The sequence below is a fragment of the Balaenoptera borealis genome, assembly GCF_965194805.1.
Source record: "Balaenoptera borealis genome assembly, chromosome: 20".
Lineage (NCBI taxonomy): Eukaryota > Metazoa > Chordata > Mammalia > Artiodactyla > Balaenopteridae > Balaenoptera > Balaenoptera borealis.
In genome coordinates this window covers 38,830,579-38,849,658 of record NC_138879.1, presented here as the reverse complement: position 1 = coordinate 38,849,658, position 19,080 = coordinate 38,830,579, and the positions used below count along the sequence as shown (strand labels likewise).

The 19,080-nt window shown below is 35.9% G+C and overlaps 1 protein-coding gene across 2 annotated transcripts in view; it reads right to left on the bottom strand.

The window, feature by feature from the left end:
• Positions 1–19,080, bottom strand: part of USP32 (ubiquitin specific peptidase 32) — a 196,500-nt gene that overhangs the window by 45,535 nt on the left and 131,885 nt on the right. For both annotated transcript variants that reach the window (XM_082371956.1, XM_082371957.1), the window contains exons 11-12: positions 17,057–17,118; positions 1,457–1,559 (exon numbers count right to left, since the gene is read on the bottom strand). In XM_082371956.1, coding sequence (XP_082228082.1) covers positions 1,457–1,559; positions 17,057–17,118 — 165 coding nt within the window. The remainder of the gene's footprint in view (positions 1–1,456; positions 1,560–17,056; positions 17,119–19,080) is intronic.

Below are 19,080 nucleotides of genomic sequence, written 5' to 3'. Positions count from 1 at the left end.
TGTGTCAATATTTTATTAGATTTTTTTCCCTCTTTGATCTGTATGGCAGGTGAATACTATCAATTTGTAAATCCTTCAGAAGCCAGCTCTGAAGAAATTCCAGTGCCTTTAATCAAAAGAGTGGCAATAAGAATGAGAATGAAACCTAGACTTCTTTCTACATACCAATTAACTTTATTGGACTAAAAAATTTTAAATAGCCTTATTGTTAAAACTTCAAATAGTTCAGAAGCACATAGATTCACATTCTTTATTACAGATCCAAGTGTTAGCATCTTCTATTAATTATTAACTTTCTTAAAATATGGGAAAGGTACCGGATTATTTTGGGTATTAAATAACCCTAGTTCACAGTGAAAAAATTATTCCCTATTCAATTCTCTTTCAATCCTCTGATTACTTCAAGGACAGGGTCTCAGTTTGGTACTAATGTGTTAATCTAATGCTTGATCTGCTAATCTAATACTTGACAATTTCTCTTTTTGACAGAGAACAGGTCTCAGTTATCAGTCTTCAAAAGGCAACACTACTTGGCTAGACTTTAATAATATATTTCATTTTCATTGATTTTATTTTGATCCTCTATTTCTGGAATGTGACGCTGATTTTCTATTTAAGATAGTGATATAAAGTTTCCTTTTAAAATAAAATATATTTACATAAAAATGATAAAGTTATTTATATAAACATACTAAGAAAATAACAGTATGGGAACTATATGGTAAAAAAATGGTGACCATAGTACACAAATGATTAAAAACTGGGAGTCTACATTAAGTATGGATTTGGGGTCATCAATATTTTAAATTCAACTACCCACCAAAGAAGTCAAAATTGTATATGGACAATGGAACAATAGAATCACACTGACCTATGGCCTGTGAAGTAGGTCTGAGTAGTTAGTTTATATTAATATGTTTGGACTTCAGTTTGTAGACTTCATAACAATTTATTAAAGATAATATTGATCTTCTCACAGCTTTTCTGATATTGAGTCCATACCAACAAAATGTATTCCATTTAAATTAGATTTCAAAAGAGAATTTTCAGTAAACAAAAATGACTTATTTAAATTAATTCAAACTTTTTCTTCAACTATGCTTTCTGATTTATCTGGTCTGGAGTGGAGCATAGGCATTTCTTTCTTTTTTTTTTTTTTAAGCTTTCTATGTGATTTTGCTACGCAGCCACTGCCCAAGTGAAGATTATAGTCTCCTACTTTTGTTTTCATAATGTGCTCCAAATGCTGAGTATAGTAACTGATTTCTTAATGAATCTATTACTTGCTCTGGAACTTGCTTTTTAGAAAAGCAAGTTGGTAGCATCATATAGGTATTCATTTCTTTCCCCTTCAAATCTTTAGGTTGGAGCATTTTATTACTGGCCACTAGTCACACAAAGTCTGATGGAGTTAATAATCCTATGAAAAATGTAGATATACAGGAATCTTACTCACATATTTGACATATTCTTTCCACTGCTGCCACCACTGCATGGAGATGATAAACCAATTGTGTCCGGGTTGCAGACCATACCTGCTCTCTCGTTCTAACCATCCTCTGTACATACAAAAGAAATTCAGTACAAAAAATGGTGTATAAAACATATGACCACGCACCTACAAATTATCATCAGAAATTTTTCAAAGGAAAAACATGAAACAGATATACTTGGGAGATGGCCACATTTTAAATTAGTGAAACATTCATAAGCCAATTTCTGGAGTCATAACACCACTATTAAGCCTCCAACTGATGTTTCAAATACAGCTTATCTAAGGAATAATTTAATAACATACTAGTTACCTGACTTAAGTAAAGAACTCAATGATTTTGGTAAACTTACAGTCACATGCAACCATCACGACAATCCAATTTTAGAACATTTCAGATACCCCCAAAAGATACTTTATGCCTATCTTTAGTCATTTTTTAGTCAAATTACTGCCCTCAGCCACAAGACACCACTAGTCTATTTTCTATTTCTTATAAATTTCCTTTTTATGAACATTTTGCAATTTTTAAATGGACAAGGAACTTAAATAAATGGAATGTTATCACATGGTCTTTTATATCTGGCCTCTTTTACTTAGCATGTTTTAGAGGTTCATCTATGTTGAAGTAGATATCACTAGTTTGTGCTTTTTTATTACTGAATAATATTCCATAGGTATATTATTATATATATACATATATACACCATATTTTGTTTATCTATCTAACACCTGATAATTTGAAACTGGCCAACTGTTTTCCAAAGTGGCTGCACCATTTAACATCCCCATCAGTTATTGTCTGTCTTTTCTATCACAAATGTCCTAATGGGTGTGAAGTGGTGTCACATTGTGATTTTATTTTTAAGATTAATTTATTATTTATTTATTTTTATTGGAGTATAATTGCTTTACAATGTGTTAGTTTCTGCTGTACAATGAGGTGAATCAGCTATATGTATATCTATATCCCCTCCCTCTTGGACCTCCCTCCCATGCCCCCATCCCACCCATCTAGGTCATCACAGAGCACCAAGCTGAGTTCCCTGTGCTATACAGCAAGTTCCCACTAGCTATCTATTTTACACATGGTAGTGTATTTACGTCAAATCTAATCTCCCAGTTGGTCCCACCCTCCCCTTCCCCTGCTGTGTCCACATGTCCATTCTCTATGTCTATGTCTCTATTCCTGCCCTGCAAATAGGTTCATCTACCATTTTTCTAGATTCCACATATATACATGAATATACGATATTTGTTTTTCTCTTTCTGGCTTACTTCACTCTGTATGACAGACTCTAGGTCCACCCACATCTCTACAAATGACCCAATTTCATCCCTTTTTCTGGCTGAGTAATATTCCATTGCATATATGTACCACAACTTCTTTATCCATTCATCTGTCATTGGACATTTAGGTTGCTTCCATGTCCTGGCTATTGTAAACAGTGCTACAATGAACACTGGGGTACATGTGTCCTTTTGAATTATGGTTTTCTCAGGGTATATGCCCAGTAGTGGGATTGCTGGGTCATATGGTAGCTCTATTTTTAGTTTTTTAAGGGACCTCCATACTGTTCTCCATAGTGGCTGAATCAGTTTACATTCCCACCAACAGTGCAAAAGGGTTCCCTTTTTTCCACACCCTCTCCAGCATTTATTGTTTGTAGATTTTTTGATGATGGCCATTCTGACCAATGTGAGGTGATACCTCACTGTAGTTTTGATTTGCATTTCTCTAATAATTAGTGATGTTGAGAATCTTTTCATGTGCCTCTTGGTCATCTGTATGTCTTCTTTGGTGAAATGTCTATTTAGGTCTTCTGCTCATTTTTTAATAGGGTTGTTTGTTTTTTGATATTGAGCTCCATGAGCTGTTTGTATATTTTGGAGATTAATCCATTGTTTATTGCTTCATTTGCAAATACTTTCTCCCATTCTGAGGGTTGTCTTTTCGTCTTGTTTATGGTTTCCTTTATTTATTTTTGGCTGCATCAGGTCTTAGTTATGGCACGTGGGATCTTTGTTGCAGTGCTCGGGCTTCTCTCTAGTTGTGGCCTGTGGGTTTTCTCTTCTCTAGTTGTGGCATGCAGGCTCCAAGGTGCGTGGGCTCTGTAGTTGTGGTGAGTGGGCTCTGTAATTGTGGCGTGTGGGCTTAGTTGCCCCATGGCATGTGGGATGTTGGTTCCCTGACCAGGGATCAAACCCATGTCCTCTGCATTGTAAGGTGGATTCTTTACCACTGGACCACCAGGGAAGTCCCCGCACTGTGATTTTTAAAACACTATTCTTATTGAGGAGAAATTCATATAACATAAGATGGTTGTTGCACATTTTAAATGTACTAAATGCCACTGAATTGTATACTTTACAATCGTTTTTTTTTTTAACATCTTTATTGGAGTATAATTGCTTTACAATGGTGTGTTAGTTTCTACTGTATAACAAAGTGAATCAGCTATACATATACATTTATCCCCATTTCTCCTCCCTCTTGCGTCTCCCTCCCACCCTCCCTATCCCACCCCTCTAGGTGGGCACAAAGCACGGAGCTGATCTCTCTGTGACATTTGGCTGCTTCCTACTAGCTATCTATTTTACATTTGGTAGTGTACATATGTCCATGCCACTCTCTCACTTCGTCCCAGCTTACCCTACTCCCTCCCCGTGTCCTCAAGTCCATTCTCTACGTTTGCATCTTTATTCCTGTCCTGCCCCTAGGTTCTTCAGAACCATTTTTTTTTTTTTTTTAGATTCCATATATGTTAGCATATGGTATTTGTTTTTCTCTTTCTGACTTACTTCACTCTGTATGACAGTCTCTAGGTCCATCCACCTCACTACAAATAACTCAATTTCATTTCTTTTTATGGCTGAGTAATATTCCATTGTATATATGTGCCACATCTTCTTTATCCATTCATCTGTCAGTGGACACTTAGGTTGCTTCCACGTCCTGGCTATTGTAAATAGTGCTGCAATGAACATTGTGGTACATGACTCTTTTTGAAATATGGTTTTCTCAGGGTATATGCCCAGTAGTGGGATTGCTAGGTCATATGGTAGTTCTATTTTTAGTTTTTTAAGGAATCTCCATACTGTTCTCCATAGCAGCTGTATCAATTTACATTCCCACCAACAGTGCTACAATTGTTAATTTTATGCTATGTGAACTTCTCCAAAACATTTTCATACATCCCAACTAAGCAGTTATTTTCTATTACTCCCTTCCCCCAGCCCTTGACAATCACCAATCTGCTTTCTGTACCAATAGATTTACCTATTCTGGATATTTCATATAAATCAGGAGGCCCCAACACCCAGGCCGTGGACCAGTATTGGTCTGTGGCCTGTTAGGAACCGGCCGCACAGCAGGAGGTGAGTGGCGGGTAAGCAAGCAATGCTTCATCTGCCGCTCCCCATCGCTCCCCATTGCTCGCATTACCGTCTGAACCATCACTCACATTACTGCCTGAACCATTTCTCCCTCATCCCACACCCCCGAGTCTGTGGAAAAATTGTCTTCCACGAAACCAGCCCCTGGTGCCAAAAAGGTTGGGGACCACTGATATAAATGGAATCATATAATATGTGACCTATTGTGTCTGGCTTCTTCATTTGTGAGGTTCATCCATGATGTAGCATGTATCAGTACATCACTCCTTTTTATGGCTAATATTTCATGGCATAGATATACATTTTGTTTATTCATTCATCTACTGGTTGATATTTGGGCTGTTTCCACCTTATGGCTATTGTGAATAGTGCTGATATAAACATTTGGGTACAAGTATTTGAGTGTCTATTTTCAATTGTTTTAAATATATACCTAGAAGTGGAATTGCTGGATTATGTGGTAATTCCATGTTGAAGAAGTACCAACTTGTTTTCTAAAGCAGCTACACCATTCTACAATTCTACCAGTGGTGCAATGAGGATCCCAAATTCTCCACATCATCACAAAATTTATTTTCCATTTTAAAAATTAAAAATATCCTAGTAGGTGCAAAGTGGAATTTCATGTGGTTTTGAATTGCAAAATTTCCTTAATGACTCATGTTTTTGAGCACCTTTTCAACTGCTGGATAACCACTTGTATATCATCTCTGAAGAAATGTGTATTCAAGTCCCTTGCCCATTTTAAAATTGAGTTATCTTTTGGTTGGTGAGCTGTAGGAGTTCTTTATATATTCTACTTACTTGACCCTTGTCAGATCTATGATTTACAAATATTATGTCTCATTCTGTAGGCTTTCTTTTCACTTTCTTGACAATGCCCTTGATGAAAAGTTTTTAAATTTTGATGAAGCCAAATTTATCCATTTTTTTCTTTGGTTGCTTATGCTTTGGGGGTCATGTATAAGAATTAATTTCAAAATCCAAATCATTCTTGAAGAAATATTTTTGCAGGATATAGAATTCTTGTTTTTTGTTTTTTCTTTCAGCACTTTAAATCTTATTGAGGATCCATTGTATGTGATAAGTAGCTTCCCTCTTGCTGCTTTCAAAATTCTGTCCCTGGCTTCTGACAACTTGATGATAATGTGTCTTGATGTGGATCTCTTAGAGTTTAACCCTGCTGTTCAATGAGCTTTTTGAATGTTTAGGTTCTTGTCTTTTATCAAATTTGGTAAGTTTTTTCTTCAAATATTCTGTCACTTCCTCTCTCTCCTCTCCTTCTGGGGTTTCCATCATGTGAATGCTTGCTGCTATTTCACAAGTCTCCTAGGCTCTGTTCATCTTCCTTCATTCTTTTTCCTTTCTACCCCTCAGTCTGGGGTAGTTCAATTGAACTACGTTTAAATTTGCTGATTCTTTCTTCTATCTACTCAAATCTGGTGGTGAACCTCTCTACTGAATTTTTCATTTTGCTTATTGTGCTTTTCAGCTCCAGAATTTGTGCTTGGTTCCTTTTTATACTTTCTTTCTCTTTACTGATATTATCTGTTTGTCCATACATTATTCTCCTGGTTATTTTAACCTCTTTGTTCATGGTTTCCAGCAGCTTTCTGAACATATTTAAGATAGTTGATTAAAATCTTTGTCTACTAAGTCCAATGTCTGTGCTTCCTTAGATACAGTTTCTGTTAATTTCTTCTATGAATGGGCAATGGACTTTCTTGTTTTGCTGCATGGTTCATAATTTTTGTTGAAAACTAGACCTTTTGAAAATTATAATGTGGCAACTCTGGAAATCTGATCCTCCCCCTGCCTCTGCTGGTTTTTGTTGCTTCCTATAGTGTTTGTTCAGTGACATTCCTAAACTATTTTTTGTAAAGTCTGTTACGTGTGGTCTCTGAAGTCTCTCTTCACTTCACTCGTGTTCAGCTGGTGTTTTGACAGAGATTTCCTTGAATGGCAGGAGCGAGGGGAGAGGGAGAGAAAAGGAATAGTAGGGGGAAGAAAAAAAGGGAGGAGGAGAGGAAGAATAGGGAGGAGGGGATGGAGGAGGGCAGGGTGGGCAGAGGAAGAAGATGAGGAGGAAACAAAAACCACTCCTGTCTTTACAGAATAGCTCTGTGCTGGGGAATTCTTCAATGCTTATCCAGGCTCTTTACAGCTGCCTTAGCCTTCACTTTATACATGCCCTCAGTCTAGAGATTAGCCAGAGGTGAAAACATAGGGGTATTCTCAGGTCTATTCTGAGCATGCATCTTGCCATGAGTTCGTGCAAGGCTTTCTAAATTTGCTAGTATACACAAGTGTGCTTTCAAATGCCCTAATTTTCCAAGGAAACTCTCTCCAGCTTCTCCTCCTAGACTTTTGGCACTCTGTTGTATGGCTCAACTATAATCTTTTGCCCCAGGTCGTTACGGTTTGTTCATTTGCTTTACAATATTTTTGAGGAATGCCCACTGCTTTTCCAGCCTGGTTAAATTCTCAGTTAGGCATACCAGAGATGAACTCCTTGTGTCAGTTCTTCAAATAAATCCAGACAGGTTAGAACAAACAAACACAAATCTTTGTGAACATGGTGTGCTCTGTTCCATGTGAAACCAAGCACAGGTGCCTAAACCAGGAACATGGGTTGCCATCTTCAAGACTGACAATGAACCAGATAAGGGCAAATATAAATGCCAGAGTTTTCCTATTGCTTTTCAGTTGGCCTTTTTTTTTTTTTTTAAGAGTTCTAACAAAGTTTGTTTTGACAGTTTTTCCTTTATTTTTCAATGTTTCTGTGGAGAGACAGGCTCTTGGAGCTACCTACTACACCAGTTTCACTGAGTCACTGCTGTCATTGTGCTTTTAATTTGCCTTCCCTGAAAATGCATGGGTGTACTAGCCATTCATTCATATATGTTTAGTGAAATGCCTATTCAAGTCTTTTGCATATTTTACTTGGATTTAAAAATTTCTAATGTTGTAACACTCACTTATATAACCTGGAAACAAGTCCTTTATCGAATAAATGATATGCAAATATTTTCTCCCAGTCTCTGTGTTAATGGTATCTCTTGAACCTTGAAAGTTTTTAATTTTGACTATGTCCAGTTTATCAAAACAAATTCATTTATGGATTGTGCTTTTGGTGTTATATCTAAGAAATCCTTGGCAACACCAAATCACAAAGACTTTCTATTTTTTTTCTCCAGAAGTGTTATAGTTTCAGTTTTTATGTTTAGGTCTATGGGATCCATTTGGACTACATTTTTTTTTGTATGGTATAGGTAAGGATCTAAATCTTTTCAAGGTGAATATCCAACTATTCCCACACAATTTGTTGAAAAGACAACCCTTTCTCCATTACATTTTGTTGGCAAATTTGTAGGAAATTAATTGACCAAATATATAAAGGTTTATTTCTAAACTGTCAGTTCAGTTTGATTGATCTCTGTGTCTGTCCACGTGCCAGTACCACACTACCTTGATTAATGCAGCCTTACAGTAAGTTTGAATTCAGGAAGTTCTCCAATTCTGTTCTTTTTTGAAGTTGTTTAGGCTAATCTGAGTTCTTTGTGTTTCTATATGAAAATTAGGAATAGCTTGTCAGTTTCTCCAAAAACCTAGGATTTTGATTGGTATGTTGAATCTATAAATCAGTTTGGGAGAATTATCTTGACAGTACTGAGTTTTCAAACACATGAACATGGAAAGTCTCTTCATTTACAAAGATTTTAATTTCTCTCAGCCTGGCTTTGTAGTTTTCAGTGCACAAGTCTCACACTTCTTTCGTTAAATTTGTTTCCTAGGATTTTATTTATTTTGATTCTATTGAGAAAGGAACTAGAGTCTTAATTTTAAGTTTACTTTCAAATTATTCAGTGTTAGTAAATAGCAATTCAATTGACTTTTTATATTGATTTTGTATCCTACAACCTTGTTGAACTAATTATTAATTCTAGATTAATAGATTTTCTGTGGATTCTTTAAGAGTTAGAATCTATGTCTGCAAATAGAAACAGTTTTACTTCTTCCTTTATAATCTGGATGACTTTTAAAAATTTATTTATTTAATCTTACCTGATTTCACTGGCTAGAACCTCTAATACAAAGTTGATAGACGTGGTAAGAGCAAGCATCCTTGCCTTTGTCCTGATCTTATGGGAAAAGTCTTCAGTGTTCCACCGTTAGATATATCAGTTGTAGGTTTTTCAAGAAATCTTTATCAGGTTAACAAATTTCCATTCCCCAAAGGTTTCTTTGAATGTGCATAGTTGTGTTCCAATAAAACTTTGTTTGTGTACCCTGAGATTAGAGTTTCATTTAATTGTAAAGTGTCCCAAATTATTAATCCCCTTTTGATGGTTTTCAAACATTTAAAAATGTAAAATAACATTTTTAGCTTGCAGGCTGTATAAAAATCAGGTAGCATTCCCAAGTTAGCCAAAGGGCCAGAGTATGAAAATCCATGGCCTAGAATACAGTCTGTCCTAGACTGTATTCCATGTGCACTTGAATATGTATTCTGCTGTTTGCTGGGTAGAGTGTTCTGTTACTGGGTGCATATGTATTTACAATTGTTATATCTTCCTGATGAATTGAAACTTTTATCATTATAAAATGTCTGTTTGTAGTAACATTTTTTTGCATAAAAGCCATTTTAATTCTAATATCAGTATAGCCACTCCAGCTCTCTTATGATTACTATCTGCATGGTTATATCTTTTTCATCCTTTTATTTTCAATCTATTTGTGTCTTTAAAACTCAAGTACAGATCATCCACAATTTATGATGGGGTTATGGCACGATAAACTCATCATAAGTTGAAAATATCTTAAGTTGAAAATGTGTTTAATACACAAAAGCTGCTGAACATCATAGATTGATTAGCTTAGGCTACCTTAAACGTGCTCAGAACACTTATATTAGCCTACAGTTGAGCAAAATCATCTAACACAAAACCCATTTTATAATACAGTGTTGAATATCTCATGCAATTTATTGAATATTATACTGGAAGTGAAAAACACAATGGTTGTATTAGTACAGAATGGTTGTAAGTGTATTGGTTGCTTACCCTTGTGATTAAGTGGCTGACTGGAAGCTGCAGCTCACTGCTGCTGCCCAGCATTACAAGAGAGTATCGTACCACATATCAGTAGCTCAGAAAAAGATCAAAATTCAAAATATGGTTTCTACTAAATGTGTTATTGCTTTTGAACCATGATAAAGTCAAAAAATCATAACTCAGGGACTGTCTGTAGTTGGATTTAAAAAGATTCAGTCTATCTTTAGCTTTTGATTAGAGTGTTTAATTCATTATTATTTAAGGTAATTATTGGTTTGGATTTATGCCTACTATTTAGTTATTTGTTTTCTATTTATTTCAAGTATTTTTATTTGTTCCTCTATTCCTCCTTTACTTCCTTTTTTGCATTAAATAGATATTTTCTAGTATATCACTTTCATTTTTTTTAAGAAACCATATTTTGGGATTATTTTCTTAGTGGCTGCTCTAGAGTTACAATATGGATCTTAACATATTCTACTTCAGATTAACTCTAAATTTTTGCAGTGATATATAGAAACCTTACTCAAATATAGCTCTGCCTCCTACTCTTTTTGTATTATTATTGTCACACATTCTCTATGTTACAAAAACACAATTTTTAAATCACTATCTCATTAATTTTAAATTAGTAAAAAGAAACAGAAAATATATATTTATACTGTCTTTTATTAACTATGTAATTATGTTTACTGGTGCTCTATATTTCTTTGTGTGGAGACAAATTACTGTCTGGTGTCACTTCCTTTCAGCCTGAAGAAGTTTCTTTAGCATTCATCTTAGGACATGTTTACCAGCAACAAATTCAGTATTTATATTTACCTTCATTTCTGAAAGATAGTTCTGCTGGATAAAGAATTCTGGATTGACAGTTTTTCCCCTTTCAGCATTTTAAATGCCATCCCACTGGCTACTGACCTCCATCTTTTAAGAACGTCAGCTGTTGACTGTATTGGGGTTGCCGTCTACAAAAGAAGTCATTCTTCTCTTCCTGCTTTTGAGATCTTCTCTTTGCCTATAGCTTTGAACAGTTTGACCATGTGTCTAGATATGAATCTCTTTATGTTTCACTTACTTGCAGTTCACTGGAATTCTTGAATTACTGATTTTCAACACATTTTGGAAGGTTCAGCCATTAATTTGTCAAATATTTTTCTCTGCTCTTTTCTCTCTCTCTCCTTTCCTTCTGGAACTTCCATTATGTTTATGTTGGTATACTTATTTCTGGCATTCCATATGTCCCTGAAGTGCTGTTCACTTTTATTTATTCTTTTGTTTCTGTCCTTCATATTGGAAAAATCTCTATTGGTCTATGTTATATTTGGCTGGTTATTTCTCTGTCGGTTCAAATCTGTTGTGAATTTTTGTTTCACTTACTGTACTTTTCAACTCTGGAATTTCTATTGGCTTCTCTTTTAAAATTTCTGTCTCTTTACTGATATTATGTATTTGAGCAGTCACTGTCATGATACTTTAATTCTTTAAACAAAGCTTACTTTAGTTCTTTTATTTATTTATTTATTTATTTATGGCTGTGTTGGGTCTTCGTTTCTGTGCGAGGGCTTTCTCTAGTTATGGCAAGCGGGGGCCACTCTTCATCGTGGTGCGCGGGCCTCTCACTATCGCGGCCTCTCTTGTTGCGGAGCACAGGCTCCAGACGCGTAGGCTCAGTAATTGTGGCTCACGGGCCCAGTTGCTCCGTGGAATGTGGGATCTTCCCAGACCAGGGCTCGAACCCGTGTGCCCTGCATTGGCAGGCAGATTCTCAACCACTGCGCCACCAGGGAAGCCCACTTTAGTTCTTTGAAAACACTTATATTCAAATACTGCTTTGAAGTCTGCGTATTAAGTCTAACATCAGTGGCCACCTCAGAGACAGTTTCTATCAACTAGTTTTCCCTCCTTATACGGGTCATATTTTCCTATTCTGTTGAATGTCTTGTAATTTTTTGTTATTGAAAACCAGACATATTTGATAATATATTTCAGCAACTCTGGATTCTGACCGCCCCCACATGTGTTCTTCCTTGTGACTTCCTGAACTAATTCTGTAGAGTCTGTCTCTTCTGCAAGTATAAGGCTGCTCAGTTTTCTTTATTATTATTTTAAAATATTTATTTATTTTATTTTTGGCTGCATCGGGTATTAGTTGTGGCATGCGGGATCCTCTGCTGTGGCACACGGGCTCCTCGTTGCAGCACGTGGGCTTCTCTCTAGCTGTGGTGCATGGGCTCCAGAATGTATGGACTCTCTAGTTGTGGTGCCTGGGCTCTCTAGTTGTGGCCCGTGTGCTCAGTAGTTGTGGCACGCGGGCTTAGTTGCCCCGCGGCATGTGGGATCTTAGTTCCCCGACCAGGGATCAAACCCACGTCCCCTGCATTGGAAGGCAGATTCTTAACCACTGGACCACCAGGGAAGTCCCAGTTTTCTTTATTATTATTTCTTCTATTTATTTTTAAGCCTGGATTTCTTGGGAAGAGCATAACTTACTTGCCAGCCAATGACTAGTGAGAGGCTGTGCTTAAACATCTGGAGCCACTTGCACCTCTTCCCTGATGGATCTGTGTTCACCATTTGAGAAACACATGCAAAGTTCAGAAAGGTTACAAACCTTCTCTGTGCAAGGGAAGGCTTTTACTTTCTGCATGTGCAAGGATTACCATTAAACCAGGAATGAATAGACAGCTAAGGCTCGCTTTGGTGTCTTCTGAGCTTGCATGTAGTCTTGTATATACTAGCAGCCTTCCAAATCATTTAGAATATGGGGAAGTTTATTAATACTCACTATGGTTATCTTGTTCTCTGGATCTCTTTGTTAAAATTTTGACTGGGCTGTCAGTCTGCTGCTTCCTTTAACCAGTACCTCATCCCCAAGCTAGTGATGTTCCCTGATCGTTTGCCACTATGTGATCTCTACTGTTTCTTACAATTTTTTTATAAGATTGTTTATATTCTTATTTTATTTTTTTGCTTTCTTTTTTAAATTGAAGTATAGTTAATTTACAATGTTGTGTTAGTTTTAGGTATACAGCAAAGTGATTCAGATATATATATATATATTCCTTTCAGATTCTTTTCCATCATAGATTATTATAAGATATTGAATATAGTTCCCTATACAGCAGGCCCTTGTTGTTTATCTATTTTATATACAGTAGTGTGTATATGTTAATCCCAAACTTCTAATTCCACCCCCCACCCCCATTTTTTTTTACAATTCTCTTGGCCAGGCACTCAGCCCTGCTCTACTGCAAATCAAGTCAGCTCTCTCTGGCCTGCCCTGGTAAAACTATCATGCAGATCTGTTGGATGGGAGGGCATGGGAACAGTCTCAAGTAGAAATACTACAGAATCCCATTATTCTTACCAAGGTTTAGTAGTTTTTCTTGAATAAATGCTTCTCAATTTGTTGAATAACTCTGTTCAGTTTCCAGAGTCCTAAAATGGTTGGTTGACAATTTTGCCCAGTTGCTTTTCGGGGAAAGAATTTGCTGAGATCTTCACTTAGCCATTGCAGAAATCATGCTACTGATTTTTTTTAAATAAATTAATTAATTTTTTGACTGCTTTGGGTCTTCATTGCTGCGCGTGGGCTTTCTCTAGTTGCAGCGAGCGGGGGCTGCTCTTCATTGCAGTGTGGTACGTAGGCTTCTCATTGTGGTGGCTTCTCTTGTTGCGGAGCAGGGGCTCTAGGCGCGCAGGCTCAGTAGTTGTGGCACACGGGTTCTAGAGCACAGGCTCAGTAGTTGTGGCACATGGGCTTAGTTGCTCTGCAGCACGTGGGATCTTCCCAGACCAGGGATCAAACCTGTGTCCCCTGCATTGGCAGGGGGATTCTTAACCACTGCGCCACCAGGGAAGTCCATGATACTGATTTTTAAACAAAGTACTGATTCTTTAAGTTAGCAACAAATATTTATTTCTTTTTTTTTCTTTGAGACAAATATTTCTTTCACTTCATTGCCTATGTACCAACCTGACTCATCCTTTATTTATTTATTTAAAAAATATTTATTTATTTATTATTTATTTTAGCTGTGCTGGGTCTTAGTTGCAGCACGTGGGATCTTTAGTTGTAGCAGGTGGACTTCTTAGCTGCGGCATGCGGCTCTTAGTTGTGGCATGTGAACTCTTTAGTTGCGGCATGCGTGCAGGATCTATTTCCCCAATCAGGGATTGAATCCGGGCCCCCTGCATTGGGAGCGTGGAGTCCTACCCACTGGACCACCAAGGAAGTCCCTCATCCTTTACTTTTTATTAAAAAAAAATTTTTTTTTGAAGATCTAATTCAGTTTATTCAATGATTCATGAATCAGGTAGCATCCCGTCTAGCAACTAGAAGGGTGATTCCCTGACTCATCCATCAAAAACCATCACAGTAAAATGAATTTTTGAAGTGAAAAGTGGAGGCAAAATAAAACAAAACTCAGAAATCCAAATGAAATAAAAAATTTGGAATCTAGGATTTAAAATTCAGATTTATTGAAAAATAAGAAATACGGAAAGCAGTAGTTGTGTTTTTAATGAAAAAAGTCCTAGACTTGATTCTGCCACCTCCATGTAATTTTAGGTAAGTTCCTCAACTTTTGTGAATCTCAGTTTTCTCTTTTACAAAATGGGATGATGAAATTAATTTCATGCAGTTATTCTGAGGACTAGATGAAATAATCCAAGTGGAAGTATTTTGCAAAGAACAAAGTTTTATAAAAATATAAGATTATCTCAACATTATACTTTTAAATAGGGTTACTATGAACATTTGCAAAATAATTAAGCCAAGAAATATATATACAGTTTACACAGCATTCTTAATATCTATGCTAAGTCATAATGACTTAAGAAGATATTAGTATAACATGAAATTATATTGCAGTGTTGTCAGAAAAAAAAGTTACTGCAACTACATAAAAGCCTTTTAGTATTTCCTTACACTATCTCATTTGTACACTTCAATGTATTTTTAATTTTTATTTTACGAGAGTTAAACATTAGAGAAAATCAAGCAACACTGTCAACATCTGTAAACTGTAAATAAGAAGAAGTCTTCTGAGTATGAAAGTTAAAAAGACTACACGAGACTACAGTTTTTATGAAAACAACATTTTAAAAAATGGATTTTGCCTAACCTTCTTTAAGAAGTAACCATTTTTAAAAATCCATTTTAAAAAGTTGCAGAATATATTTACTACTTCAACTAACCTAAATCTCAATTGGCACTGCCTATTTAAATGTGACTATGTAATCTTGTTCTCCGGTGTTCCCAACAACTCTGTTTCAGTAAAATCTCTTTTATCCATTAGTCCAAAGCCAAAAGAAACTACTAAAAAATTGGTATACACACTACTTCAGGAAAAAGTCAAGTGACAAACTATATTCTAAAAGCAAAGTTTAGTAGAGATTCAGTCATATTTCTAAAACTTTCTATATAAACATGTAGTATAATAGTAATCCTAAAGCAATGAAAGATACTTAAGGTATTAAAAATTGAATTATAACTATAAAAATATACAGGCTCATTAACCCACGTATATGACTTCAAGTAATTCTGCCTAAGTAAATCCCTAATCAAAGGCTTATAGACTTTATGACTAAATTGTTCCAATACACTTACGTTAAAGAAAAATAGAGATAAAATTAGGGAATGAATAGGACCTATTAGCCAATCAATTAAATTATAAGAGGCTTTTATTGATAAATAAAAGTGTCATTTTATATTATCTGCAGTGGAAACGTAAGCAGAAAGTAAAACTATATTTCAGAATATCTCATTTTTGTAAAAAATTTACAAATTCCATCAGAGGTATACACGTATGTGCATATGTGATAGAGTGCCAATAGTGCAACCATCAACAAAATGAAAAGGCAACCTATAAAATGGGAGCAAATATTTGCAAACCACATATTTGATAAGGGCTTGATATCCAAAATATACAAAGAACTCATATAGTTCACTAGCAAAACACCAAAACAATCCAATTAAAAAAATGGGCAAAGAAAAAAAAAATGGGCAAAGAACCTGAATAGACATTTTTCTAAAGAAAACATACAAATGGCCAATGGCTACATGAAAAGGTGCTCAACATCACTAAAAATGAGGGAAATACAAATCAAAACCACAATGAGATATCATCTCACATCTTTTAGGATGGCTATTATAAAAAAGATAAGAGATAACAAATGCTGGCAAGGATGTAGAGAAAAGAAACCCTTGTACACTGTTGGTGGGAACGTAAACTGATACAGCCATCACGGAAAACAGTGTGGTTTCTCAGGAAATTAAAAATGGAACTACCATATGATCCAGCAATCCCACTCCCGGGTATATATCCAAAGGAAACGAAATCATTATCTTGAAGAGACAGCTCTATTCCCAAGTTCATTGGAGTATTATTCACACTAGCCAAGGTATGGAAACAATCTAAGTGTCCCAAAACGGATGAATGGATAAAGAAAATGTGGTGTTTTTATACATATAAAATGGAATTTTATTCAGCCTTAAAAGAGAAGGAAATCATGTCATTTACAAAAACATGGATGAAGCTGGAGGGCATTAAGCTAAGTGAAATAAGCCAGACAGAGAAAGACAAATACTGCATGGTATCAAAAAAAAAAAAGTCAAATTCAGAAACTGAAGAGAAAAGTGGTTGCCAGGGGCTGGGAGAAATAGAGGTCGGTAAAAAGGTACAAATTTCCATTATAAGATATATAAGGTCTTCAAATCCAATGTGATATAGTTGATAACAATGTATTATATAAATGAAACCTGCTAAGAGAGCAGAACTTAAATGTTCTCACCCTCCACCCCCAAAAGGTAAATAAATATGTGAGCTGATGATGATGGTGTGTTAATTAACTCAATGGGTGGAATCCTTTCATAATGAATACACTATATCAAGTCATCACATTGTACACTTTAAATATCTTAACCCAATCCCTTGGTTAGGAAGTTAGTTTAACAAAAACATTTCATTATATAACTATTTTGGAGAAACAAAGTGCTACTGTAATGATAACATTAAAATGGGACATGCTGTTACTCAGTAACAATATATTTCAGGTGTCAGAAATTTCAACTATTTAATGAAAAATATACAGATTGGAACTACAAACTTACCTAATAATTTGTCCTTCCTCTTCTGGAGTAGCTGGTCTTAACCCCAGAACTATGTGACATACCTAGAGATAAAAGCGGTAAATTAAACTTCTTTGGTGCCAATGACTGGACTATAGACTATTTCACATTCTCTGTATGAGATCCATATTCTAGATGGGAATCTTAATCAGCAATAGCTTTCAACTGATGAATTATCAATGATCCACTTAAGCAAATCTGAACTTTAAACTTAAGTTTTTTGTGTTGTTGTTTCTTTTTAAACAAACCATTGCAATGGAAAGCAATTTCCAAATCTCTGTGTGATAAGAAAGAGACAGAGAGAGAGACAGAGAAAGGAAGAAAGGAAGAAAAGGAGAAAGAAAGGAAGAAAGAAACTACTTTTCAGAATATTTCATTAACACTATATATCTTAATTATCTCACATAGAGAATATTACTTCCTTTCCTGAAATCTGAAGAGCATACCATGGCACCTGGGCAGAGAGGTGAAGGGGAGATGAAAAGGATATAGAAAATGAAGGATAATGGTGGCATTTCAATTTGAACAACACTAAGAAAAACATTATTGCCACTAGTGCTAAATATGTTTTTTTAAGGCTCATTTTCTCCTCAATTTATTTGCCTTCTCTAAATATCATCACAAAAGATATGAGTTTTCCCCCAACATTTAACATGAAAACTTTCAAAACTACAGAAAAGTTGAAAGAATTTTACACTGAACACCTCATACCCATTACCTAAGTCTAACATTTACATTTTTATTATACTTAATCTATTCATCCCTCAATTCATCATCTTAATTTTTGCATGCATTTCAAAGTAAATTATAGCTATTAGTACAGCTCCCTGTAAATACATCAGCATGCCTGTGTATAGTTTTGTTTACATTTTGAGCTACAATTTACTTAACAGTACACAAATTAGGTTTATAAGATTCATCCACGTATCAGTAGTTCATTCTTTTTTATTGCTGAGTAATAGTCCACGGTTTGAAAATACCATTTTATCCTTTCTCCTACTGATGAATACTTGGGCTTTGGGTTTTGTTTTTTTTTATTTTAATTTATTTTTGGCTGTGTTGGGTCTTCGTTGCTGCGCGCGGGCTTTCTCTAGTTGTGGTGAGCGGGGTCTACTCTTGGTTGCGGTGCACAGGCTTCTCATTGTGGTGGCTTCTCTTGTTGCAGAGCACGGGCTCTAGGGCATGCAGGTTTCAGTAGTTGTGGCACATGGGCTCAGTAGTTGTCACTCGCGGGCTCTAGAGCACAGGCTCAGTAGTTGTGGCGCACGGGCTTAGTGGCTCCGCGGCATGTGGGATCTTCCTGGACCAGGGCTCAAACCCGTGTCTCCTACATTGGCAGGTGGATTCTTAACCACTGCGCCATGAGGGAAGCACAGGTATCTGGTTTTTTGTAAGCAAACTTAATAAAAAGGAAATATAATATACATGCTTAAAAGTGAACAATATTTTTAAAAGATTTTTTAATTGAAGTATAGTTGATTTACAATATTGTGTTAGTTTCACATGTACAGCAAAGTGATAAAAGTGAACAAATCTTAAGTGTACAGTTTAGTGACTTTTCACAAAGTAAACACACCTATGTAACCTTCATCTAGTCAAGAAACAGAACATTGCTACCTCCCCCAAAGTTCCACTTTGAGTTCTTTCCCAGACACCACTGTACCCCTTTGATGTGTTCACTATACTAAATTCTACCACCATGGATTGGTTTTGTCTGCTTTTGAATTTTCTGGCCCAGTATTTTCCACTCAAAATTATGTAAGATTCATCCATGTGGTTGTGTGTAGCACTAGTATATTTATTTTTATTGCTTTAAAGTAAACCATATGTATGCATGTGCCACCATTTCTGTTTATGTATTTATTGTTGATAGGTACTTGGGTCATTTTCTGTTTGGGGCTGTAACAAAAAGTGATTATAAGAACTTATTCTGGGCTTCCCTGGTGGTGCAGTGGTTGAGAATCCGCCTGCCAGTGCAGGGGACACGGGTTCGAGCCCTGGTCTGG